The following is a 27,964-nucleotide window of genomic DNA, read 5'->3' as shown; positions in this document are numbered from 1 at the left end:
TCACAGCCCCGCTATCCGAAACTAATCCCAGTGACCGTGCTCAAAAAACCGCACCCTGGTTTACTACTGAACTGCGGAATGCTAAAACCTTATTGAAGAGAGCTGAAAGGCAATGGCGTCGGGCTTTCTCCAAAGATACTAGAGAGGTCTACCTGTCAGAGAGGCGAGTCTACCATGGACTGATTAGAAAGGCGAAAACTACACACTATGAGACTAAGATCAACGAAGCAGGTAACTCGACGAAGGAGTTATTTCTACTTTACAAAACTCTCTCTAGTGGAAAATCCGCCACTGTCCCTGATGACTGTTCGCCTGAATCTTGGGACAGAATCGCAGACTTCTTTGCTGAGAAAATATCTAAAATTTACTCGGCTTTCCCAACTCAACCCACGAATGCGATAGAGTTTGTAGAAAACTCTAGGGATAGGGGAAACTCACCCACCCTTACCAACTTAGTTACCCCACCCACAGAAACTCTCCTAAAAATCTGCAGATCTGTAAAGTCAGGTTCCCCACGGGACCCTACCACTCCCAAACGCCTAAAAGACAGCCTGGGGGCCTTGGAGCCCTACATTAGGCATCTACTGGATGTGTCTTTTACGACAAAGACGGTGCCTAAAGAATGGAAAAAAGCGGTGGTCCTTCCTCTCAGGAAAAAACCTACCATCAGCTTTGATAAATTAGACAATTTGCGGCCCATCTCTCTCTTACCTTATCTGGCCAAGGTAGCAGAAAAAACGGTCAATATCCAACTTATGGATTTCATAGACAAAGCTGCCTTACTGCACGACACCCAATTTGGCTTCCACCCCCGCCATTCTACGGAATCGGCACTACTGACGGCTGTGGAATCCCTAAGACAGGGGGTGGATGAAGGTCACACTATGGCCCTTATCCTACTGGACCTGAGTGCGGCATTCGACACTGTAGCTCACTCCACCTTGCTACAGTGTCTGAATGATGGAGGTATAACTGGAGCCGCACTCCAATGGATCCAATCCTTCCTGACGGGGAGAAGTTTCCAGGTCCGTCAAGGGGACCACTATTCCCGAGACATAGAATTGGGTCAGGGCGTTCCTCAGGGTTCGTCCCTGAGCCCAACTCTTTTTAATCTCTATGTCTCCCCAGTGGCTCCAATTGTAGTGGGACACGGACTACAAATTGTTACCTATGCCGACGACACACAGTTAGTTGTATCCCTCTCGCGTACACCCGGCCTTGCTATGGACAGTTTCAGGGCTTGCATGCAAGATCTTGCAACCTGGATGTCCACCAATTGCCTGAAATTAAATGGCAACAAGACCGAGGTGCTCGTGGTGGGAGGCAGCCCATCTGTCTGGACGTCGGCATGGTGGCCACCTTGTCTAGGTGAGGCCCCCACACCTCGGAAAGAAGTCAGAAATCTCGGGGTCTGGCTAGATACTGACCTGTCTTTCGGACCACAGATCAACAGGGTGACGGGCATTTGCTTCAGCATTCTAAAAACTCTGCGGAAGGTCCTAATTCTCCTTCCTACGGCCGCCCGCAGAACACTGGTGCACGCCCTTGTCACCTCACGCCTAGACTTTGGCAACCTACTTTATTTGGGAGCTACCTGTAAAGCGATAAATCGACTTCAGGTGCTACAGAATGCTGCAGCCCGCCTTATCTTAAACCTCCCTAAAAGATCGAACTCCAAGGCCGCCCTCCAGTCACTCCATTGGCTGCCGGTGAGGAGCAGAGCTGAATTTAAGTCCCTCTGCACCTGCCACCGTATCCTCGCTAAGAAGGCGCCAGCACCACTCCAGAACCTCATTACAAGGTATGCACCAACTCGTGCATTGTGCTCCTCGCAAGGAGGCTTGCTTAAGGTCCCTAGGGTGAAAAAGGCCCGTATGGGAGGTAGATCCTTCCGATACCTGGCGGCAAAAAGCTGGAATAATTTACCTCTCAACCTCCGACTGGACCCCTCCGAATCTAGTTTCCGGAGGAAATTAAAAACTTACCTCTTCTCAAAATAGTGGGCTCCTCCCCTACTTCTCTTTCAGAGTGCTTCAGTTCAGCGCGGGGACACGCATTCTGCGTAACCAGGCGCTCTATAAATGCCCCTTAATAATAATAATAATAACTGTAATTCAACCACCGGTACCCAAAATTACAGTTCGCCAGGAAAATAAATACAGCAAATACAGGAAGCCGACGGCATGATGCGCAAAGACTTCTAATACTATGTGATACAACTACATCCGTTATATATGTTGTTATACATGCGCATTGGCAGCAAAAATACAGATCGCAAGGGAAATAAATACAAATAACCGGACTATGATGCCTTGAAAACGTTCTTTGGCATGAAGCGCACTGGCAGATCTAATGGTGCCTTGAAAATGTTCTTTGGCATGCAGCGCTTTGGCAGATCAAAATTACAGATCGGAAAGAAAATCTATACCAAGATCCGGGCTAATGGCTTTGACATGAAGCGCATTCGATCCCTATCAGCCGTCCCAGCTCTGGATAGCAATGCAAAAGCCGAGAGGCCACCTCTCACCGCAAGCCGCATCTTAACTGCTATGGGGGCGGCCCCCCCTCTGTAACTGTGAGCTAACGTCTACCTGTTTTAGGCGAACCGCGCCTCATGAGCTGCGTGGATAGTATCGCTCCGCCGCCTCCATACGGGCTCGACCCCACTGTGTAGAAGTGGGAGGACAATAGACTGTTCATAGGGCGCTTTTACCTTGCCTCAGCCAGCCTAAGAGAAAATCCAGCCGCGAGCCGCTTCCGATGCCTGGAGGGGGTATGTGAGGGAGTGATCGGTTGGTGAAATAATAAAGCAAGCACCGTTTGCATGGATGCAAAGCGGTATAGACGCTGCTTCAAAACAAACAAATGCACCATCGACTGTGGGTGCGAACGGCCAAATCGTTCAAAACCCTCGCGAGAAACAACTCGAAAACAAAGGGGCACCCCCCGCACTTGGTAGCGGGACGCCTCGCACCACGGGCCGCATCAAGACAAACCACCCGACAATCCATTATGTGAAAAACGCAATATTATTCAAAACCTTTAGCGGGAATCCACTCGACAACAAAGGGCGCGTCCCCTCGCGTATAGCAGCGAGACGCCTCGCACTACGAACAGTATGTTTCCTGTCACAGCGCGGCCTTCCATAGGAAATACACACGAAAACAACGGCGCGTCCCCCGCATATGGCAGCGGGACGCCTCGCACTCTAAAAGGAAATATTTATTTAAATACGCGATCGTCAATGTCTCCTAAAACTAAAAACCCCATGTGGGCGAGCTACGCCTAGGCCCCCTCAAACCTCCTGTGCCACACTCAGCACACCGCCGACTCGAACTCTCTCCTCGACGACGATGAGCCCCGACGATGAGCCCCTGCAGCTTGCCGGAGGTCCAAGGGGACAAAGAGGCTGAAGATCGCAGGGCGCGGACTTCAATATCCTTCCAGCGCATCCCGATGACATCACCTCATCCAGCCCCCTTTTTGTTCCTGGAGAAGGTCCAGTCCCGTGGCGCTTCTAAGGACGCCCCTCCTCTAGGCGCGGGGGGAGCCTGTCATTTGTTAAATAACTATGGGCTAGTCGTGATTAAAAAGTGCAACATTTATAACCTGCAATTTTAAGCCCTCTTGTTTATTTGTTACAAGTTATTTATTTTCCTTCATTTTATTGTTGTTTGTTTCATTTTCAGTACTTAAAAATATAATGTACACTTGACAGAAATGTATACCCGCCCTATCATTTTGCCACTTGATAGCAGCCCACCACCCGCCTTAAACAAGTGGAAGGGATGTTTGAAAATTGTAATGCGGAAATCAGCATTCTTTGCCTGGGCAAGGTGCCCAGCTTCACTCAGCACCCCAGAGCACGTGAGAGCAAAAACTAAAATAAATTGTCATTATTGATAATTGCCTTAAATCCCAGCCATAGCTTCAATAAGAACCACTCATGTCACACTCAAAAATGTTCAAAACCCCACTCACAATGCGTCGCACTGTAAAAATGTGTTCACTCCCACACACTGCACACATTTAAAACCTAAGCCTTCCAAATTATTTCCATCCGTTTCATTTTTAAAAGCAGAAACAGAACGGCAGCTTCTTCACACAGAGGTAGGTGATTTCACTTACAGGTCCCAGTGTAAATCACGACATTTTCTAGATACAGGAGCCATGTGCTTACAGCACGTTACTAAATATCCCTAGAAACTTCATAGAAAGTGCAGCCTTAATAATTAACGGCCTGCAGTACTTAACACAAGGCACACAAAATACAAACATTTGCGTTAAAATGTATAATGCACATGATCGGAGCTGCATGTGTTTTTTATTTAATACAAAAAACGGGATTGTGGGTGAATAATAGAGAGGCTTTCTGTACACATGATTCTATTGCAGAAATTCATTTGTTACTGATTGGTCACACTTTCCAAAATAAATAACTGTTTTCTTTGAAGCTTAGTTGCAGTTTATGTGAGTTCTAAATAGCAGGTCGTTCAGTTTGTCAACACTAGAAGGACGAATGGCTGAGTTGGCCCACTCGAGATGACAAACACGTTAGGCTCAGATTGGAGTAGCAGGAGTTTCACTCATTGAGCAATTGCTTCAGTTGCATCTACCTTTAACAGAATATAAACCTGCCCCTCACCTATCTGAATTTACCATTAGCTGATTCCAACATCGCTCTAATATACTTGCTGCTCCTTTGTCAGCACATCCTCTGCTTTCACTTCATGCTTGTCTTGTGCTGTCCATGCTGTCCTGTGGACCTGGGACCAAGTACACCTGACGCAGTTCAGGATTCTAAATTCCTCCCTATTACCACGGACAGAATGATTTCCCAGTCACACGCACACACATCAGGAAACTGGAAATGACGACAACTTTACCTCTCTAGTCTACCATTATTTATACTAAAATTTACATTGCGAAAGTATCAAATACAATTTTGAGGGTCCCTGATGGGACCATTGAAGTTCATCTTGGTGCATCAGGAAACATTCGATGAAGTTCCCATACGGGAAAAGTTTCAATGGGTCAAGGCATGACAACTTTATTAGTCTTTAGTATCTTTTGTTTCATATTTAGGAGGATTGGCGCTTCGCCCAGGGCGGCCTTGTTGAGCACAGTGGTGACAGTTCACCGGCGGGGGATGGCTGCTGAAGTTTGCGCAGATGCACTTCTCCTCTCCCATTACTGATGTCATTCAATTCAGTCGGCAGCCATCTTATGGCAGGCCCAAATGGTCAACTTAAGCAAAGAAACACAAAAACGTAATTAATACATTGAAATGATTAAAATAGTGTTATCCCCTTACTAATACCCATATGTGTGTGCATTTATCTAGCAATATGCATCATTTAAAGCTGTTAATAATTGTTTATATAAGCACAAATTTACAATAACATCACAAAAGCAACGTTTATCATATTAATATGCATACAACTTAGTTCACATCTTAGTTAGCCATGCAAATGCATTCCCACGTGTATTCTTTTCTGTTAATAAGGTTGGTTAGACACCATACATCAAACTATTAATTATAATATGATTAATTATTATTCGTTTTAATATAAACATGCGAAAGTGAAGTGGGTACACAAAAAGAAAACATAATACCCGCTCCAGCAATCCCCCCTTTGGTGATATTATCACCACAAAAACACAAAACCCACAAATGTTATCTTCCCCTTTTACGGAAATTCAAATGTTTTCTTGCTCAAATTATAATTCGGTTTCCCTTTCATTCTTTCTTTTTTCTGATTCATACATACTCTCCTTCCACTCCTCCAATTCTATCTCCTCAAATTCTCTTTCTAGTTTCTTTTCTTTCTTTTTAATATTTTCTCGTTTAAGTCTCTTTTTGTTTCTACTATGTCTACAACACATACATCCTAGTCTAAGTATCAATAATATGAAAATTACACACGTTAGTGGAAACAATATTTTACCTATAAAGGTACTACCTACTTTAACTACGAAATTCTTAATAGCAGCCATTTTATTGCTAATTTTAGTCCAGATACTTTCAACCTCCAGTGGTACTATTTCATCATGCAATTCTGTGATGTTTTTGATGTAAACTTTTAGATCTTTGCTTTCATCAGGAATGTAAGTGCAACAATGTTGAACTTTCAGCATTCCCCAGACTCCACCCTCTTTTGCCAATAAGATATCAAGGGCAAGTCGATTTTGCATTACCATAGCACGCATGGCAACCATTTCAGTATTTACCAATAAGAATCCTTCAGCGGTGCTTGTTGACAAGCGATCCACTACTGTTGATAGTTTCCGAATATTATTTGCATTCAAAGATATTCCCACTGCTGGTATCAAGGCTCCAAAAATATCACCTACAATTTCTGCCCAAGTTGCTCTCCTACTACTCATTAGTTTATTATTTTGTCCATTATTTTCTACTCTATCCATATGAAAGATTTTTGGAAAGACCAGGCCAATATAACATATGCCATACCAATGGTCTGGCAATCGATAATAAGCCTTGTTCCCACAAATGTAATACAATCCAGGTAAGACTGGATCATTTCCGCCTCTAAATCCCCATCCGGTTGCAATAAAATATGTATCATGGCACTCACTAGTCCCTATAAAATAATAATCATATTGGGATCTTTCTCTCATAATACATAATTTGCCTTTCTGTGGTGTATCTATAGCCATAGTTGGACTTGCTTCATTTTTCAACTCCTTTTCTTTCTCTATATCCCAAACTGTTTTATCCATTTTACTTCCTTCTGCTTTTCTGTGCATTTTTAATCTTCTTTCCTCAACATGTCTAAGAATGTCTTTTCTTCTTTCTTCAAACTACAAGTTAAATTGTTTCTAAAAATATATTCTAATGTTAGTTCTTTAGTTTCTATAAAAATTTCACCTAATACTTTAGCAGTTTTAGCTGGGTTTAATTCATTATTCATAGGCACTTGTTCAAGAATATTATCAACATTAGAAAAAGAATATTCTAATTTACCTACATTATAAAATATACTAATTAACATGCTACATGATATTCCATAAGTTGCTGAAAGGTGATGATAAGTCACTCCTTTTGAAACAGAGGCAGGTAACTGCATACATACGTAGCAATCCCTTACATCCATTGTCTTCAAATATATTATATTCATATAATAATTTTGAAAATACATTGTTAGAGAAATCAGTTATAGACCTATCCTTATGTAAATGTTCATCACTTATTCTAGTTGGAACTACCTTTTGGGAAGTCTTCCCTATGTTAGTCATATTTTCAGTATGTCCTTCTAATGTATCTAAGGTTACCTTGAAAGTGATCAGTAGAGCAAGTATGCTCCAAAGAAGCATTAATAATCCTGTACAACAACAACACATCTTGCACCATCTTTTCATAAAGGTACATCTACTCTTATTATCATCTATGTTAGCCATCTTGTTAAATGGACCGTGTCTTTCGACTTTGCCTCTTCTACTCCACTACTGGTTTTTCCCCTTAAGGCACTGAGCACCTAACAGGTTATTCCAGTCATTCTATTTTCTAGTTTTAGTCTTTTAATTTTCTTTCACAAAATGCCTTTCCTGGAATTATTCAGTTTGGCATCTCATCATTTTTTACTTCCTTCTTGTCATCCAAATACAGAAATTCCTGAATCTCCGCTTCTTCTTCAATGTCGGACAAGATAACACTCAGTATTCCCGCTGCTTCTTCTTCCTCAACCACTTTCAGCAAAGCCTCCTCTGGATTTCCTTGACTATCTACCTCTTCTCCTTGTTCAGGCAGTGCCACATACGTCCATTCTGGCGACGTATACTTCTGGTTTGGTTTCCTTGTTCTTTTGTTCTCTTCAGACACACTTATCTCTTTTTCTTTTGTTTTGTTCTGACTTGACACTTCATTCACTTGTTCAGCCTTTGATGGATTAACTCGTGTCAATCGATATCTCAGTCTCTTTATCTTATTTGGCCAAAGGTCTCCTTTAGCATTTCTTCTTGTTTTGCCTTCTTTAATGTTTCTCTCCTCGATCCAAGTTTTCTTTCTCAGAACTCGATCTTCAGGTATCTCATTTTCACTTTCTTCTGATTCTATCTCAATTGGCTTTTCCTCTCCAACAATTTCCTTTTTCACCTCTTGTGTTTGCCCTACTTCTGTCCCTCCTCGGGTCTCCGACACGCAATCTTCCTGCTCTACTTGTCCCTTCACCTAACTCAGTGTTGGTTTTCCCTACACCTCCTCTGGGGTTTTCCGCAGAAATCTGTCCCTCTCTCTCTATTTCTGTCCCTTCTTCACCTTCAAGAATTATTTCAGGTGGAACTTCTCCCACTCTCTAATCTGGGGTAAATGTCACTTCTGTTGGAGTGGTCTTTTCTTTTCTTTTCTTTTCTTTTCTTCTTTTTGTGTTCGTTACTGGTATTTGGTATTTCTTGCTCGTCTCCAGAATCTGAACTTGTATCTGAAATCTGCAGTCTTTTCCTCAGGGGATCACTTCGTGGAATCAGAGCTAGTCTTGGCCCTTTCTCCCCCCTTTCAAGATTTTCTTTTGTCTTTGAATTCTCGTTATCTTCATCAGCACTATATTCTGAATCATCAAAATATTCTTTGCCAATACTGTCTGCTGGATTTGGAACTCTCAAAGTGTGACTTGCATGGATCCAATTCTTCAGTCCAGCACACTTCACAGCAGTTGTTGTGGTCAGTATAACTTGCCTTGGCCTTCCCCACCTTGGAACCAAGCAATTTCTTCTTCTGTGGACCTTTATTCTCACCCAGTCCCCTGGGCTCAGATCATGGGCCGGTTTCCTTTCAAGTATGGTGGCATCCGCTCCAACCTGGTGAAACACAGAATGGACTGCGTCAGCCAGGCCTTTACAGTAATCCAAAACCATGTCATCAGTTATAGTCATCAATTTGTTGACTGGTACAAACACGTGTCTCATGGCGCGTCCCATACTAATTTCATGAGGACTCAAACCTGTAGTTCTGTTTGGAGTAGATCTGATTGTCATCAGGACTAGAGACAAGACATCAGGCCATTTCATACCCGTGGCTAGACACATTTTTCCTATTCTGTTTTTGATGGTACCATTCATTTGTTCAACCACACCAGAAGCCTCTGGTCGGTAGGCACAATGCAGTTTTTGTTGCATACTCAATGCTTCACATATCAATTTCATAATTTCATTATAAAAGTGTCCTCCTCTGTCTGATTCGATGGTCACTGGGAACCCGAACCTTGGGATGAATTCTCTTAACAATAGCTTAGCCAATGTTATTTCATCATTTCTTCTTGTTGGGAATGCCTCCACCCACCTGAAGAACAAACAGACTATCACCAAAACATACCTCAGCCTATTACAAAGGGGCATTTCAATGAAATCTATTTGCATTCTGGTGAAAGGTCCTCCTTCTCGACCTATTGTTCCTAGGCTCACCACTGTCTTCCTTCCAGGATTGTATTGCTGACATATCAAGCATCTTTGACAAAGACTCTCTGCTACCAATCTGAACTTTGCATTGTACCAGGTTTGCTTAAAAGCCATTATCATAGCATCTCTCCCTAGGTGTCCCTGGCCATAATACATCCGTGCCATGGTTGACATCATGCTATCAGGCATTACTGGTCTTCCATCCCGATAGACCCACACAAGATCTTTCTCTCTTGGTGCACATCCTGCTTTTACCCATAGTTTCATTTCCTCATCTCCTGCCTCGTCCTGCAACTGTCTCACTTCTTCCCATGTTCCCACAACGTTAGTAAACATTAAGGAGCAAGAAGACATTTCCCTTTCCTTTGCCCGATTGATTGAATACTGATTTTGTGCACAATATTGGGCCATGTCATTGGCGTACCGATTCCCCGTAGTGATATAATCACTACCTTGACCATGAGCAGCACATTTCACAACAGCCAATTCTCTAGGCAGCTGTATTGCCTCAAGTAATTTTCCAACCACTTCTGCATTCTTTATAGGAGTTCCACTTGAGGTCAGGAAACCTCTCTGTAGCCATACTGGCTGTCAGTTATCACAGTCACTCTCACATTCTTCCCAATCTTACATGCTTTCGTCAATGCCACTAGTTCTGCTACTTGAGCAGATTTAACTCCTTTCAAGTGTGATGCTTCCATGACTGCTGCGACTGTGCATATTGCATATGCTGCACTCAGCAATCCTTCATCCGTTCTCAAACAAGATCCGTCCACAAACATCACATAGTCACTTTCTGACAATGGTAAATCTTTTATGTCTGGTCTTGGTTTCGTACAAAAGTCAAGCACAACCAAACAATCATGATCAACTTCATCTCTTACCTCCACTCTTTCAGAATCCGGTAATAGTGTGGCTGGATTCACATTCACAAATCTCTCAAGGCTCACATTGGTTGCACCTAGAATGACTTTCTCACACTTAGTCAGCCGACTATGTGACATGTATTGTGTCCGACTCCTTGTTAAAAGGATCGCCACATCATGAGGTACAAACACTCTCAATGGATACCCCATCACAATTCCTTCACTTTGCTCTAAGCTTCGGCATGTAGCAGCTACCGCTTTTAGACATCCTGGCAAACCTACAGCTACTGGGTCAAGCATCGACGAAAAATGTGCAACTGGTCTCCTCAATCTTCCATGTTTCTGTATTAACACTGTGAGTGCACATCCGTTTCTCTCACTGCAATACAACTCAAACTCCTTCTCATAGTCTGGCATACCCAGGGCAGGTGCTTCACATAGACTGTCCTTCAATTTCTTAAATGCTGCCAATTCTTCCTTGTTTAATTCAATGGGATCTCTTACCTCACTTTTTGTCAATTTTACCAATGGTTTGGCAATCAGGGAAAAATTGCTGATCCACTGACGCCAATAGCCAACCATTCCTAGGAACATTCTCACTTCTCTTTGTGTCATAGGGGCTCTCATTCCTTTGATGATTCTGATTCTGTCTATTGTCACCTTTCTCAACCCTTTCTTAATATTATGTCCTAGGTATTGTACTTCTTTCTTACAAAATTGCAGCTTTGTCGGTGATACTTTTAATCCTCCGTCTGCCAAATGATTCAGCAAAGCTATTGTGTCTGTTTCACAAGCTTCACGTGTTTTCGATGCCACAAGTAGGTCATCGATATACTGGACCAAAACTGAATTTTCAGGCATTGCTAGACTCTCCAGAGATTTCTTCAATAACTGATTAAATATTGAGGGGCTCTCTGTATACCCCTGTGGGATTCGGCACCATGCCAAAATACGCTCTTCAAACCGAAATGCAAAAATTTGCTGACTGTCATGATGCAAAGGAATTGAAAAGAAAGCATGGCACAAATCAATTACTGTGTACCATTCTGCGTCATGGGGAATCTGATACAAAATCACTGATGGATTTGGTACGATGGGACAGCATGACACAACAATTTTGCTTACTTTTCTCAAATCCTGCACTATTCTGAACTTTCCATTAGGCTTTTTCAGTCCCATTATGGGTGAATTACATGGACTGCTCATTATCTCCCTCAAAATTTCCTGCTTGATCATTTTCTCAATTATTGGAGTTACTCCTTCAATTATTTCAGGTGTCAGCCTGTATTGTGGGATGTTCGGATAGACTACTCCTTCTTTTACAGTAATTTTTACTGGATCTACATTTCTCATAAGTCCTACATCTTCTCCAGTAAAGTCCCAGACTTCTGCTTTTACTGTCTGTTTTAACTCTGGTGGCAATTCATTGGGATTGAATATGGCATATGTCTCGGTAACATCATTCTCTCTGTTAGCTATGGTCATTTTATACAATTTATACAATACATCCTCATCTGGTGTTTCGAATGCTATTCCATCTGGAGTACAAAATATGGTGCAGTTCATCTTACACATTAAGTCCCTTCCTAGCAAATTCACAGGACTGGTGTCACACACCACAAAACGATGCACGTCTGAAAATTTCCCTATTTTGACCTGTACTGGTTCTGTAAGATACGTTCTAATTTGTGTGTTGGACACACCAACTACTTGGATTGTTTCATCCGAAAGAGGAAGATTCTTTACATCCGATGACCTGACAGTTGATCGTGTAGCTCCAGTGTCGACTAGAAAAGTAATGTTTTCACCATTAACCTTCCCATCCACAAATGGTCCTGTCTGATCTATTTCTAGAGTTGCGCCAAGCACGCACTCTTCTTCTCCCTTCGGCACCGTCAATAATTCTCCTCTGAATCACTCTCATCACTCCGCAGCCAATACTGTGAAACAGCGCTTGCACGTGGCATTTTGTTTACCTGTTCTTCATTGTAGAATCCCGATTTGTTACTATACTTCTGGGTGTTTCTGCTCTGTGGTAAAGGTGGTTTTGGCACCTGATTCTGTAGATTAACAGCCTTCTGCTGTTGCTGCTGTTGGCCACTCACCTCATTCTGCACCTGTGGGTTCAATGATGGATTTTCATTATTAGTACTTGGAGGAAACTTACACTCGGATTTCCAATGCCCTAACCTACCGCAATTGTGGCATGGAAACTTCTTTTTAGCTTCTTCTATGTTACCTTTCCCCTTTCCTGGGCCAAATCTCTGTTTAATTCCTGAGTTGTTTGCTTTTTCAACTAACTGAGCTTCCTGTCTTTCTGCGACTTTCACTTGTGCCCACATTGCCTTTTCCTTCAGTTTTCGTTGCTTCGCCTCAATCTCATCACTAAAATATTTAGCATGTCTCAGTGTTTCATCATTTTTCTTGCTTTGCCAATCAACAGTGTGCTGTTTTATCATATCACTAATTTCAGGACGTAAACCATATACAAATCTGTATACAAAATGACTCAGATCCTTTTCACCAAGATTCTCATCTCCACTAAACTGCTTGAAAGCTAGTATTGGTCTTTCGTAGTAAGCATGGACTGATTCTTTTACTTCCTGATGTGTTCGATCTATTTTTACCCAGTCTGTTTCTTTGGGAGGTACCTTGTTTTTCAGAAATACCATAACTTGTTCATATTTCTTCATTACTTCGGGGTCTGGTGCTCCTGTTTTAGGATCTCTTGGGTATTCCTAGGTTGGCCAATCTATCACTATTTTGCATTCTGTCCATAAGTCTGCTGGTACTATTATATCAAATAGGCTATTCAAATCAATCCATAGTACTTTTGACAATTTAACAAATTTGTCCACTTGTCTGTACCACTCGACGGGCTTTTCTCGCAATCGAGGGAAGTCATTTGTAAATGACAAAATATCCTGTCTTGTCCATGGGACATGTACATATCCCCCTCCTGGAATCTCTCTCATGGGAAATTCTGTCACTACCTTTTCTTTTACTCTCACGGGGAATGCTGGAAAAGTTCTATCTGAGGCATCATCTCGTTTTCTATACCACCTACTTTTCCATTTATCCACATCTCCCCATTTTCTCAACAAAGTGATTATGTCTTTGATCTGTCCTATTCGTCCTGTAGTATTCATGTTTTCAATATCCTTTTCAGTGAAATCCACTCAGTAAGGCTTTTGTAAAGCTTTTACCTTGTCCATGTCAATTCCCATTTCACTTGGTATTTCTTCTAACCCGTCATGTAGATTTTTTGCTCTCCATGTGATGCTTTTACACAAAAATAACAGCTCCTCATTCTGGTAATTTTTCAACTTCTCTGTGGGAATGGTCCCTACTATTAATTCTTCTAGTACCATGCGTAGCTTGGCCACATCAATTGTTTGGGATTCTTTTTCCTTTCCCTGCAAGCCCTTCAAACATTCGCTCAATTCATCTGTAGTTATTCCTGCTGATTTTTCTATGTTTCCTGGTTCTGACATTCTTTGTGGTTCTAATATTGATCCTACTGCCATTCTGTTCCTTTCTATACAATCTGGGCTTAAAAATGGGTTATTTGATACATTCGGTTCAATTTCACTCATTGTATGTCTCCAGGGATTCTCCCTTGCTCTCATTAGTGGATGTTCAGCCTGTCTATTGCTCGCATAAGGAACTGTTAGACAATGTTCGCTTTCTTTCGGTTTCTCACAAATAGGCATTACTGGACCTATTGTTAAAGGAACTGTGACTGCTTCTAGATTCTTGGTCAATTCTCTTATTTTCTCAGTTAGTTCTAGTGTCGTTTTTGCTAATTCCATAGAATTTTCATTATGGGTCTTATTTTCCCTTTCTTTCTCTTCTTCTCTAATGGAATTACTTCCTTTCACCTCTGGAGTCATAACTTCTGTCTTAATAATTCGCAGGGTTTCTCTCATTGGGGCACTTTGGGTCATAGCATCTGGTTCTTGTCTGTATGGTGGTGGATTTTTATAAAACATGTCATCTAGAACATTATCCTCTGATTCATTCGCTCCATACCTTCTTGATTCCACATTATGTCTTTTTCCTACACATTTTCTCCCTTCAGTTTCTCCTGCAGTTCTTATGGGAAACAGTCCTTCAGTCATACTTGCGTCTCGCCACCTTCTCATTCGATCACTATGAGTTTCACGATCATACTGTCGTCCAAACATATATCTATATCTACTGCCACTTCTCTGTTTTTCTCGCTCATGCATCTCATCTTCCCACTCAGTCAGTGCTTCGAACTGTGTCGGTCTAGGTCTTGGTTCTAAACTCATCATTCGCTCACGCAGATTTCTTAATATTGCCAAATTAAATGAGCCATGTTCTGGAAAAGCTAGAACTCCGTCATCTTTAGTATATTTCACCCAATTGTCTAACCAAATGCAAGTATGATATCCGTATTTCGCAACCATGAAGGATGCGGGGGTTTTCGTCGGAGGAAGTAACTGTCCTTCTCTCGTCACAATCTCTTTGTCCTTCACAAACCATCCTTTTATTTTACTAAACAGGGATTTTTTCTTCTTTTCTACTGAATGATAATAAATTTTCCTGTCTTCCGTGAATCCCTAGTCTTCTCTACAACTGTACGATCTCTTATCCAATTGCAGAGCGGCTCTCACTAATGCACCAATCCGGAGCGTCTACGTCACTGTCACAATCTCAAATCCCAGCGCGACTCACACTAACGCACCAATCCTGGAGCGTTTACATCACCCTGTACTTCTCCAAATCCCTGCGCGGCACACAATAACGCACCAATCAGGGCGCTTCTGTTGTTCTGACTCACTGTCCAATCCCAGCGCGGTCTTCCTGACGTCAGCAGTCGCTGTAGCAGCTCCTGCTCCTGACTCCTGTCTCCTGTCTACCCCTCCTTTACAAAACTCGGTAGACTTTGTTTCAATTTCTACAATTCAGTTAGTTACAACATATAAACATCTCCATTGTCCGCTTCGCTAACCACAGAATAGCAATAGACCTTTCTCACGAGAATTCCGTCTTTCCCGAGAGCAGCGCTTACCTCTGCCCTACTACAGAATCGTTACTTACGTTGATAAAGTAGCACATCCCTCTACTTCACCCTTCTATCAAGCATCAATTAACTGTTTCTCCAGAATTAAGACACATAGTTGGAGACGCAGTGCTCCTGAGAAATAAAACTAGAGTTTCACAATTAACCGGAATGCCTTTACATTCACGCACGTTCATACAAGAAAAATGTAGTACATTCACACAGAATTCTGCCTTTTACGAAAACAGCGAACAGTCTGTCCTACTACAGAATTATTGCATTCGTTAACAAAGCAGCGCTTACCTCTGCCCTGTCCTTCTAACAAGCTCAGAGAGTACCTATTGCCTTTCTAGTGATAAGCGTTATCGGAATGCCAATAGGATCCCTGGTACCTAAGACCAGAACTTCACAGGTAACCTTCGCTATCATACACACTTCTCTCACACAGAATTTTTTTCTAATGGTAGCATACAGCGGTGCTACCGAATCGAACCCAGACAATGCGATGCGCAACTTCAGTTGTTACACATTTCCCCTGTGTACATACAGGGCCAACAATTCCACCTTTCCAGAGAGCAGTGCTTGCCTCTGCCCTACTACGGAACTGTCACCGACTTCCTACGTCCCTGAAGCCGTCCACACTACATAAAACTCAATACAACTTCAACATATAGTGTTAGTACACATATCAATACCAATCAATAATCAATAAGCTATATACAAGCAAATCATTAAACCAAAACAATAAAAACCATCTCTAGCTACCATAAAACTGACGCAGTTCAGGATTCTCAATTCCTCCCTATTACCACGGACAGAATGATTTCCCAGTCACACGCACGCACACACATCATACGCTGGTGGGGCCCATAACACCAACATTCATTCTATCAAACTGTCCGCACCTAACAAGAGGACATTGTTTCCGGACACTGCTCTGGAAGGAAACACCACTTTCCCTATATTACCCTTAGCATCCCTTCCATCTAAAGGGTCGATCGAATCATTTAGTTGAATTCAGTTTAATGATACCTTAACACTCTAAAATTATTCAATAATACATTTCAATGAAATAACAACCCGACACATAAATCAATTCAATTAATTTTTATCTAATTTAATGCAGGTTAAATCTTAATAATTCAATCTCATCTTTGTCATATTTACCTATTCAATTCGTCAAAGTTCAGTTCTATCATGCAGAGTCACCGTCCTCTCCGTCAGCATAACATCAGGAAACTGGAAATGACGACAACGTTACCTCTCTAGTCTACCATTATTTATACAAAAATGTACATTGCGAAAGTATCAAATACAATTTTGAGGGTCCCTGATTGGACCATTGAAGTTCATCTTGGTGCATCAGGAAACATTCGATGAATTTCCCATACGGGAAAAGTTTCAATAGGTCAAGGCATGACAACTTTATTAGTCTTTAGTATCTTTTGTTTCATATTTAGGAGGACTGGCGCTTCGCCCAGGGTGGCCTTGTTGAGCACAGTGTTGACAGTTCACCGGCGGGGCACGGCTGCTGAAGTTTGCGCAGGCACACTTCTCCTCTCCCATTACTGATGTCATTCAATACAGTCAGATTCAGTCGGCAGCCATCTTATGGCAGGCCCAAATGGTCAACTTAAGCAAAGAAACACAAAAACGTAATTAATACATTGAAATGATTAAAACAGTGTTATCCCCTTACTAATACCCATATGTGTGTGCATTTATCTAGCAATATGCATCATTTAAAGCCGTTAATACTTGTTTATATAAGCACAAATTTACAATAACATCACAAAAGCAACGTTTATCATATTAATATGCATACAACTTAGTTCACATCTTAGTTAGCCATGCAAATGCATTCCCACGTGTATTCTTTTCTGTTAATAAGGTTGGTTAGACACCATACATCAAACTATTAATTATAATATGATTAATTATTATTCGTTTTAATATAAACATGCGAAAATGAAGTGGGTACACAAAAAGAAAACATAATACCCACTCCAGCACACCCACCCTCACCAAGCTAAAAGTTTCACAAAAAAGTATTATTAATCACATAGACAAAACATATTGCACACAATTCCACAACTAACAATTCCAAATCAAACCACAGTATTCCACTACAAACAACATACATCCACTCACACTCCAATACACACAAATAAACATAAATAACAAACAAAATTATTCACAATGCCAAAAAATCTAACTTTCACAACTGCGAGACCGATTGCATTGCAAATGCTTGTTATATCGTTTCGATCACAATGACTCCTGCCACTCTGAGCAACCCTGGTAATATAAAATAGCCACGGTACCTGTTTGCTTCATGTGGGACCACTTTTCCCAGTAATTTAAGTATACATACCAACCAGCACCTTTCAGTTTTTTCTTGATTAAATCCCCACTCAGCATCGATGACCCTAATCAGTCGGCATCAATTTCTTTGTAATTCCATCTGCAGTTAAAGAATCACCATACTAACGTGAAGCATGATGATTTTAACTTTATGTAGCGGTTGGCCGGCTAGCCCATTGAGTCCCCACTGTCTCCTCAGCGCGTCACACTTTTAGAGTGAGTCCCATACCGCTTTGGTGGCAATAAATATGTGCATCAGGCAAACTTCCAGACTACCTCCGCCACTTACAATTGTTTATCTTTCAGCTATTTCTTCACACGTTGAATCATTGAAAGCTCCTGCTTCACTCACTATAAACTTAATTGAATATTACTAGGGCCATAGGAATTATGCGGCAAAGGATGGCCTAATTATGCGGCAAGTTTGACAAAATTATGGAGCAAGAAGAGGCAGATTATGAGGCATAATGGAGCACATTTTGTGAGAGTATCACTTTATTATTTTTACATCTGATAACAGTGTCTGAGAATAGAGGCAACCTTAATTAGTAGCAATGTAACACCTAAAATACAAAAATTAGCAACTGGAAGATGACCAGTAAACCTTTACAAAAACCCTTCCAGCACCCAGGAACCTGAGTTGCTATATTTATTGTAGCTTCTGATCTTTTCAAACTAGAAACACAATTGTTTTGTTGTAGATTATGTGGCAGGTGATGGATTATACAGCAAATGTGGCAAATCCATAATTATATGTAAATCGCCAAGCCCGTGGCTCTGAATGTTACTAGTTCTTTTCCTGGGCACACATTCTCATTGTGAGTACCCACGTTCATTACCCCTCCGGGGAAAAGGCATATCATCATAAAATCCCTATTTCATGTTTCTTACTTTTGCAATGATCACTGAATATTCCGTTTTCAGGACCAGATCTACTTACCATTCCAGTGCCATGTCTATCAGAGTCAAATAACAACTTTACGACCTCATAGTAAGCGCAGATGTACTCTATGAAGCACTTAACGTAACAATGTACATCATAAATCACCCTCATCATTGCACACCTTTGGCTATGGTTTTAACTTACTTCTCTGTCTGCAATATTTTTGCAACCAACCTTGCAAACAAATGTCCTATGTATAATATGTCTTTTTAACTATTTTCTCTTTATTTTGCATGTTAAGCACAACCTTCCCTCCTCACAGGAACTCTTTATATGTGATATACTGGTTTTGATGGTTTTTAAATATGGTGATGGTTTCTATCCTCCCATATCTATGAGCACCACCCTTGACTCCGCTTCTCGGTTCACTGCAGATGTATGCTTAAAGATACAAACTAATTTCGGGTTTGTACTACAGCTCAGTCCCCTTTTAAAGGGGGATCTATCATCTTCACACAGTCATGAAGAAGGTCTTGTGGTTGCTCATCGGGAGACAGCGTTTACAACGCAGTCATTACTTCGCAGTTCCTTTACAATGCGGTCATTACAACGACCGTGTTGTTAGAACGCGATGCCTTTACAAAGCATGTCATTAGATCGACTTGCAGTTGGGGGCGCTCTAACATAAGGAATAGTAGGATTTACTATTCCAACACCTTCCCTACTGTCGCGCAGGCTGGAGTTGGAATAGTAAATTATACTATAAGTCCAGCGCACCCCCTACAGCAAGTCAATCTAATGACTTGCATTGTAAAGGTATCGCGTTCTAGAAACGCGGTCATTGTAACAACCGCGTTGTAAAGGAACACGATGTAATAGAATGCGATCTAACATGCTATATTCATGCTCATCATGTGAGACACAAACGTCGATTCACAACCTATCTTTCTTCTGGACAATTGACAACACACATAAGAGTCATGTTTTTGTCAAAAGACATGCTTTAGTTTCATGTATTAAAGTGGGTACAGAGTATGTTGGATTACACTTTAAAAGACATAGTCAATATGTTAGACCTGTCAGCCCTTTGGGTGGTCCCTCCTCATCATTATTTATTTTGTCCCACTTTTGCCTCAAACCCTGTTAGAATTTTTTCCTTTTTGGGAACCACCAGACTTTTTAGTATTGATGCAGATTCAGGGAGCCATTTTATCTACCCCTGGAACTTCTGTCTGAGGGCCTGGAGCACAAAATGGTGGCCACCTGTGACATCATCAGAACCCACTGGAACCTACCAGCACCTTCCAGAACATTCCAGAACCCTGTGACAGTTGGAGGCGGTTTAGAATGTTGGGAAGCTAAGACAGAGAGTTGGCAGTTGGAGCTGGCAGTTGGCACCTGACTGGTGAAGAGAGAGCAGCAGAAACCTGAAGGAGGAAGGAGTGAGGCAGCAGGGGTGGAAACTTGTGCCTGGAGTGGGGTCCATAAACCCACCCTTGATACTAGTCCCTACTGACTGAGCCCAGCCTGAAGCCCTGTGTGGGAAGAAGCAAGAAAAACCATCCTAAGGACCTGGACAGCAGGAACAGGCCTTAGAAACCAAGAACAGCAAGATCCTGACCTGGATACTGGTTTCCCTGGAGTCCGACGTCGAGTAGCCTGGAGACCTGGAGCCCGAGGTGGAGAAGCGGCGCTGACTGGAAAAGCAGACGTCGTACCCGGAGCCGCCAGAGGTCGAGAGAGGGCGCCGACGGAGGTCGGAGAAGTACCAGAGGTCGAGGAGGAAGTCACCCGAGGTCGAGTGAGCGGCGTCGACGGGGGAGTGAAGTCCGCCCTCCGGAGTCGCCGGAGACCGAGGTGAAGCGTGCCGGAGGTCGGGAGTGGAGATCGCACTCCGGAGTCGCCGGAACCTGAGGAGAGGAGCACCGGAGGTCGGGAGTGAGGTCGCACTCCGGAGTCGCCGGAACCTGAGGAGAGGAGCACCGGAGGTCGGGAGTGGAGATCGCACTCCGGAGCCGCCGGAAGTCGACATCGAGCCAAGGCCGGCCGACGTCATCGAACCAGAGGTCGCCATCGGACCGGAGCCGCCCGAAGTCGACATCGAGCCAAGACTGCCCGACGCCATCGAATCGGAGGTCGAGATCGAGCCGAGGCCGCCGACATCGATCCGGAACCGCCTACCGTCGTCGTCAAGAACTGACATTGTGCCGAGGCCGCCGACATCGAGCCGGAACCGCCTCACGGCGTCGACACGACTCCAGCGGCGTCGGAGCTTCAGAAAAAGGGCAGTAAGTGGAATAGAGGGCGCCAAAGGCCCTGTGGAAGAGACTACTCTAGGGGTTAGAGAGGTGCTGGAACCAGCTGGACTGTGCCAGGGGTGAGCTGAAACTAATTTAGAGGGGTTGGGTAGAGTGAGAGAGCCAGGTCTCTAGTATTCCCCCCTTGATCTACCTCAGTTTAGGCCTCAGCCTTGTCCAAGCCAGGGAGTAGACACCCTCAAGCCTTCCACATCCCCACAAGCTGTGCCTGGGCCCAATCAGCCCATAGTAATCTCAAATGTGATCTGATTATATAAGTGTCACTGTCAGCTTTTAATTATTTATTGAGGGCACTGTATTTATTGTATTTAACCTATTTATTGCTTCACTGTATTTATTGTTCCACAGTATTTATTGATGCACAATATTTATTGGTTTGCAGTATTTATTGCCTCAGAATATTTAATTGCCTGTATGTATTGCACTTATATTTATGCCTTCCTTATTTATGATCACCCCTATTTATTGAATCATTAAGACAGTATTTATTTGAACTGCACTATTTAAAAAGCTTTGTATATTGTGATTGTGTATTATTTATCTAATCAGCAACTAAGAGAAAAAGAAGATAAAGCAAGATATTTTCATAATTTTTACGGTGTAGAGTCGTTTTTGGAACGGATGCACGCATGGTTATTGTATGGGTATGACGTATGCTTAGCACGGTGCCTGATTCCTGACCACTCGAGCCAAGCTACCACTGTATGTTCTGGAAATACCCCGTTACCACCAACCCTTACCGGTGTGGGAGTGGGAGTATTTCCAACATTAATTGGTGTTCAGTGGTGGGATAGAGCTGTGCCTACGTATACTCAACAATAACTGTGGGTAGTCCATAGGCCTACACCGGGAGTTTTCTCAAAGCGGCCTTCCTAATTGTGGGTTTTTGTTTTTTTTCCAAATTTACTCTGGTGGTGGGAGGAGGTATTATTAAAGGTACCCCCCTGCATTGTTACTGCAAATAACTGTCCTCTGACCTGAGTGGGCAAGATGGAGTTTGTACTGGAAAATTTAGAAACGTACACTGTGGCCCAACTCAGGGAGTTTTGTCAGCGGGAGGGGGTGTATTGTCCCCCAGGAGCAAAGAAGGGTACACTCCAAACCAGCTTAAGGGCTTGGGGGGAGGCACGACGAGAAAGCAAGGCTGAGGAGGAGGACAGGGATAGAGAGCCCGACAGTGAGGGAGCTGGTTTGTACCAACCAGAGGTGGGGAACCTGTCAGCGGGGCCCAGGACACCTTCCAGGAAGGGCAGCAGTGCCTCTAGCGGTGGCTTGTCTGAAGTGGAGTTAACAGACCGGAGGGAGAAAAGGCAGCTCACATGGGACTTAGCAAGGCTGGAGAAGGAGAAGGAGGAACAGAGGATGGCTCATGAGATAAGGCTGAAAGAGATAGATCTTCAGATCCTGAGAATCGGGGCACACCCTGTACCTAACGGTGGCAGCGAAGAACGAGAGTACACCAGGGAACCCAAACCCTACCTGCCAAAGGACATAGTAGCTAGCTATGGGGTGGGTGACGATATCGCCAAGTGGCTAGCGGCCTATGAGGTCTCGTTAAGGGCCCATGGGGTTCCAGAGAAGTACTGGGGAGGGGGATTGTACAAGTACATGCCTCCAGCTGGTAGGGATGCTTTATTGGCCCTCGAAGAGGATGAGCAGACCTACTACCCCACCATGAAACTGGCGCTCATAAGGAAGTTTGGACTAACACCCGAAAAGTACAGACAGAAGTTCAGGGGTAGTCACAAACTGGGCACACAGAATTGGGTGGACTTCCTGGACTATGCAAAGAAGGCACTAGAGGGTTGGATTCAGGGCAGTGAAGTGAAGAACTACGAGGGGTTGTTTGATCTAGTACTGAAGGAACACCTGCTCGAGAAATGTTTCCCTGAACTGCGTCAACACCTGGTGGATAGCAAGCTGACCAGTCCCCGGAAGCTTGCTGAGGAGGCGGACATTTGGGCTAGTACCCGGGTGTCCACAAGGGGGACTGGAGGGGATACTCAAAAGGCCGGACAGGGCACCCCCCAGAAGAAAGAGGGAGGGGAAAAGAAAAAGGAGTTCTCCAAAGGCCCCCAAAATAACTTCCAAGGGAAGGGAACAGGATTCACCCCTAGGGCTAACCCACCCAGAAACCCTAATCCTGGCCAGAGTCAGCAGCCAAGGGTTGTCCATTGCTACGAGTGCGGTGGCGTTGGACACTATAAAGGAGATCCGAAGTGCCTGAAACGACCACCCCCTCCCATTGGAGGAAAGACCCCCGGAGTAGCTAGTGCAGTGCTCGGGGAGGAGATGCCCTTAACTAAGGGAAGGGAGTGGGCGGGTGTCACTTTAGTGTCCCTGGGAGAACGGGAGATGGTTCCTAAGATCCAGGTGCCCGCAAATACCGTAAAGTATGGGCAGTGGGTCACCATCAACGGCCAAAGAGGGGAGGCTCTGAGAGACACAGGAGCCAGTATGACTATGGTACGTAGTCAACTGGTGTCTCCAGAGCAGGTAATTCCCGATGTACTCCACCCAGCCGCGATGGCTGACGGCAGAACAGGCCACTATCCAGTGGCCGAGGTTCCCTTTTAATGGGGGGGGGTTGCAGGTTCACTTCGAGTTGCCGTAAGCCCTGCCGTGCCAGTCGATTGTCTACTGGGGAATGACATGGAGCACAATGCTTGGAAGGAGGTGGAATACCGGACTCATACTGAGATGCTGGGTACACCTGACTGGGCCTGTGTTAGCACAAGGTCCGCGACTACCCGGAGAGGGAGTTCGTTTCGGCTGGAGCCTGGAACAAAGGCCCAGCCAGCTGCCAGTCAAGGGAAGAACCGAGGACAGGAGGAGCCTGCCTCGGCGTCCACACCCCGTAGGACGGATAGGCCACCGGAGGTGGTGGACCAGGAGTCTGCGGTGGGGGATGTTACCAAACTGGAGGACCTACCCATACCGGCCGAGTGGCACGTGGAGGGAGGCCCGACCAGGGAGGAATTCTGCCAGGGCCAGAGGGAGTGCCCTACCCTTGAGGGGCTGAGGCGTCAGGCTGCAGCCCAGGCAGCAGGGAACGTTGAAGGGAACTACAGTGTTTACTGGGAGGATGGCCTCCTCTACAGTGAACCCAAGGCACCCCTACATGGATCGTCACGAGCCTTGGTAGTCCCCCAACGTTATCGAGCCTTCCTTCTGGGGTTGGCTCAGGAGAATCCCAAGTTGTTGAGGTGGTCTATCTCCCTACAGGGAATGGACTTTCAGGTGGAACATCGGCCTGGAGTGGACCACGCCAATGCAGACGGTCTCTCAAGGTATTTCCGCCTTAGTGATGAGAACTCCCAAGGGGTTGGGTAGCTCTCCCCACTTTCAGCTGGGGGGGACGCGTGTTAGACCTGTCAGCCCTTTGGGTGGTCCCTCCTCATCATTATTTATTTTGTCCCACTTTTGCCTCAAACCCTGTTAGAATTTTTTCCTTTTTGGGAACCACCAGACTTTTTAGTATTGATGTAGATTCAGGGAGCCATTTAATCTACCCCTGGAACTTCTGTCTGAGGGCCTGGAGCACAAAATGGTGGCCACCTGTGACATCATCAGAACCCACTGGAACCTACCAGCACCTTCCAGAACATTCCAGAGCCCTGTGACAGTTGGAGGCGGTTTAGAATGTTGGGAAGCTAAGACAGAGAGTTGGCAGTTGGAGCTGGCAGTTGGCACCTGACTGGTGAAGAGAGAGCAGCAGAAACCTGAAGGAGGAAGGAGTGAGGCAGCAGGGGTGGAAACTTGTGCCTGGAGTGGGGTCCATAAACCCACCCTTGATACTAGTCCCTACTGACTGAGCCCAGCCTGAAGCCCTGTGTGGGAAGAAGCAAGAAAAACCATCCTAAGGACCTGGACAGCAGGAACAGGCCTTAGAAACCAAGAACAGCAAGATCCTGACCTGGATACTGGTTTCCCTGGAGTCCGACGTCGAGTAGCCTGGAGACCTGGAGCCCGAGGTGGAGAAGCGGCGCTGACTGGAAAAGCAGACGTCGTACCCGGAGCCGCCAGAGGTCGAGAGAGGGCGCCGACGGAGGTCGGAGAAGTACCAGAGGTCGAGAAGGAAGTCACCCGAGGTCAAATGAGCGGCGTCGACGGGGGAGTGAAGTCCGCCCTCCGGAGTCGCCGGAGACCGAGGTGAAGCGTGCCGGAGGTCGGGAGTGGAGATCGCACTCCGGAGTCGCCGGAACCTGAGGAGAGGAGCACCGGAAGTCGGGAGTGAGGTCGCACTCCGGAGTCGCCGGAACCTGAGGAGAGGAGCACCGGAGGTCGGGAGTGGAGATCGCACTCCGGAGCCGCCGGAAGTCGACATCGAGCCAAGGCCGGCCGACGTCATCGAACCAGAGGTCGCCATCGGACCGGAGCCGCCCGAAGTCGACATCGAGCCAAGACTGCCCGACGCCATCGAATCGGAGGTCGAGATCGAGCCGAGGCCGCCGACATCGATCCGGAACCGCCTACCGGCGTCGTCAAGAACTGACATTGTGCCGAGGCCGCCGACATCGAGCCGGAACCGCCTCACGGCGTCGACACGACTCCAGCGGCGTCGGAGCTTCAGAAAAAGGGCAGTAAGTGGAATAGAGGGCGCCAAAGGCCCTGTGGAATCCTAAGAGACTACTCTAGGGGTTAGAGAGGTGCTGGAACCAGCTGGACTGTGCCAGGGGTGAGCTGAGACTAATTTAGAGGGGTTGGGTAGAGTGAGAGAGCCAGGTCTCTAGTATTCCCCCCTTGATCTACCTCAGTTTAGGCCTCAGCCTTGTCCAAGCCAGGGAGTAGACACCCTCAAGCCTTCCACATCCCCACAAGCTGTGCCGAATCAGCCCATAGTAATCTCAAATGTGATCTGATTATATAAGTGTCACTGTCAGCTTTTAATTATTTATTGAGGGCACTGTATTTATTGTATTTAACCTATTTATTGCTTCACTGTATTTATTGTTCCACAGTATTTATTGATGCACAATATTTATTGGTTTGCAGTATTTATTGCCTCAGAATATTTAATTGCCTGTATGTATTGCACTTATATTTATGCCTTCCTTATTTATGATCACCCCTATTTATTGAATCATTAAGACAGTATTTATTTGAACTGCACTATTTAAAAAGCTTTGTATATTGTGATTGTGTATTATTTATCTAATCAGCAACTAAGAGAAAAAGAAGATAAAGCAAGATATTTTCATAATTTTTACGGTGTAGAGTCGTTTTTGGAACGGATGCACGCCTGGTTATTGTATGGGTATGACGTATGCTTAGCACGGTGCCTGATTCCTGACCACTCGAGCCAAGCTACCACTGTATGTCCTGGAAATACCCCGTTACCACCAACCCTTACCGGTGTGGGAGTGGGAGTATTTCCAACACAATACATCAAGAGATTTTATTTGTTCAGAACTCCTGCATTATTTTTTGAGTATTTTTTTGATGATTTGCTGTATTGTAATACAAATTTTAAAACATATACACCTGCTTATATGATTGGTCTTTTTCTCTTTAAACCATGAGCAATAAATTAAATAACAAACATTGTATTTGAGATGTCACTCACAGACATCAACTAATAAGAATTGCTTTTGCAACATTGCTTCCAAGGAAATCCCTGTTGGCACTTTTGCCTACTGCATAAATACTTAACATATTGCCTCTGAGTGCCTAATTTTGAGTTTGGTGGTCTGAGGACCACCAAACTCACCATGGCGCAGTGGTGGCAGTCCTACAGCCAGATTAAAAGATGGGCGGTCGTACCGCAATGGCAGCAGCACAACTTCCTGGCATCAGAGATCCCCCGGTGCGGTGGTCTGAAGGCTGCAATATACCTGGTGGTGCCTTGCAGCACAGCCAAGCATATTACGACTTTCCTCACTGCCAGTGGTCTTATGGAGGTTCTTACCCCTTGAAACTGTTGGCAGTGAGGATAGAGAGTGGGCCCTACAGGACCCCCTCTTAGCTCTGTGTACAAGGGTGCATGCAAGGGAGCACAAGTTGTGCCCCCTGTGTGTATGCACCCCAGTTACTGCACAGCATGGACTGCAGATTCCATACCATGCAAGACCTGCCTTTGGTGCTCTGATTACAGTTCCCATTTTCAGAGGCACCACCATGGGACTGCTAAAGAAATGGCCACCAGACATGAGAAAACTCGTAATCTGGCAACGGTGCTCACACAGCTTTGGTGGTGTAGGAGCAGGGTGGCGGCCCTGCTTCCACACCACCAAAGTCGTAATCAGGCCCTAAATTAAGCCTGACTGCTTTTGTGCCAAGCTACCAGAGAGCTAAACATAGGTTAATTTACTGACTTTTGTGGTTCACCCTGTCAAGAACTGTGGTTGTTTGCTTGAATAGGCGTTTTACCTCCTCAAGCTCTAACCAAATTTCTCACAGGAAACATTACAATAGATTTATCTCATATATTAGTCGATGTGATGTAGCTGAGGAAGTAAAATTGCATGGACCTGGGTGCCTTGTGTGTTTATGTTGTTTTGTGTGCCAATCAGCTCTTTTCACAAAAAAATAGTTAAATAATTGTTTACACATACAATGGAAGAGTTAGATCTTTTGTAGTTAAGCTTATATTGATGGTTGCAAACAATGGTGAAATCGTGCGACTATTACAGGTAAGGAAAGTTCACCATGTACACATATATGATTCAAAGCAAAGTTCATTGATTTTTCATCTAATTCAGCATAAACTCAAATTTAATGAAGTATAATAATCACTTAATTTAGTCAGTGAAAACTCAATTTGATCCTTTTTGTTGTGACAGAAAAGATGCAGGAAGAAATAGATGAGGTGATTGGCAGACACCGTCAGAGTTCGGTTGAAGACAGGAATAAAATGCCATACACTGATGCCGTCATTCATGAGATCCAAAGATATTGTAACCTCATACCATTTGGAGTTCCCCATTCTGTGATTTGTGACACAAAGTTCAGAGGATACACGATTCCAAAGGTAAGTGATCATTGACCTGAGGCACATATTCGGTAGGAAAAAAATATCCAGAAAGTGTTGTTCAGCAGTTGAATGATAGTGTAGTGTGGATGGTGAGGTGTGGTAACATATGAGGGAGAAGTA

At 44.3% G+C, this 27,964-nt stretch overlaps 1 protein-coding gene across 3 annotated transcripts in view; it reads left to right on the top strand.

Annotated features, from left to right (window-relative positions):
- Window positions 1-27,964, top strand: part of LOC146798100 (cytochrome P450 2G1-like) — a 437,543-nt gene that overhangs the window by 228,306 nt on the left and 181,273 nt on the right. For all 3 annotated transcript variants that reach the window (XM_085625320.1, XM_085625318.1, XM_085625319.1), the window contains exon 8: window positions 27,654-27,841. In XM_085625320.1, coding sequence (XP_085481446.1) covers window positions 27,654-27,841 — 188 coding nt within the window. The remainder of the gene's footprint in view (window positions 1-27,653; window positions 27,842-27,964) is intronic.

This window comes from Triturus cristatus, chromosome 9, assembly GCF_964204655.1.
Source record: "Triturus cristatus chromosome 9, aTriCri1.1, whole genome shotgun sequence".
NCBI lineage: Eukaryota > Metazoa > Chordata > Amphibia > Caudata > Salamandridae > Triturus > Triturus cristatus.
Note: the sequence above shows the minus strand (reverse complement) of the source record. Positions and strands in the feature narration are given on the sequence as shown.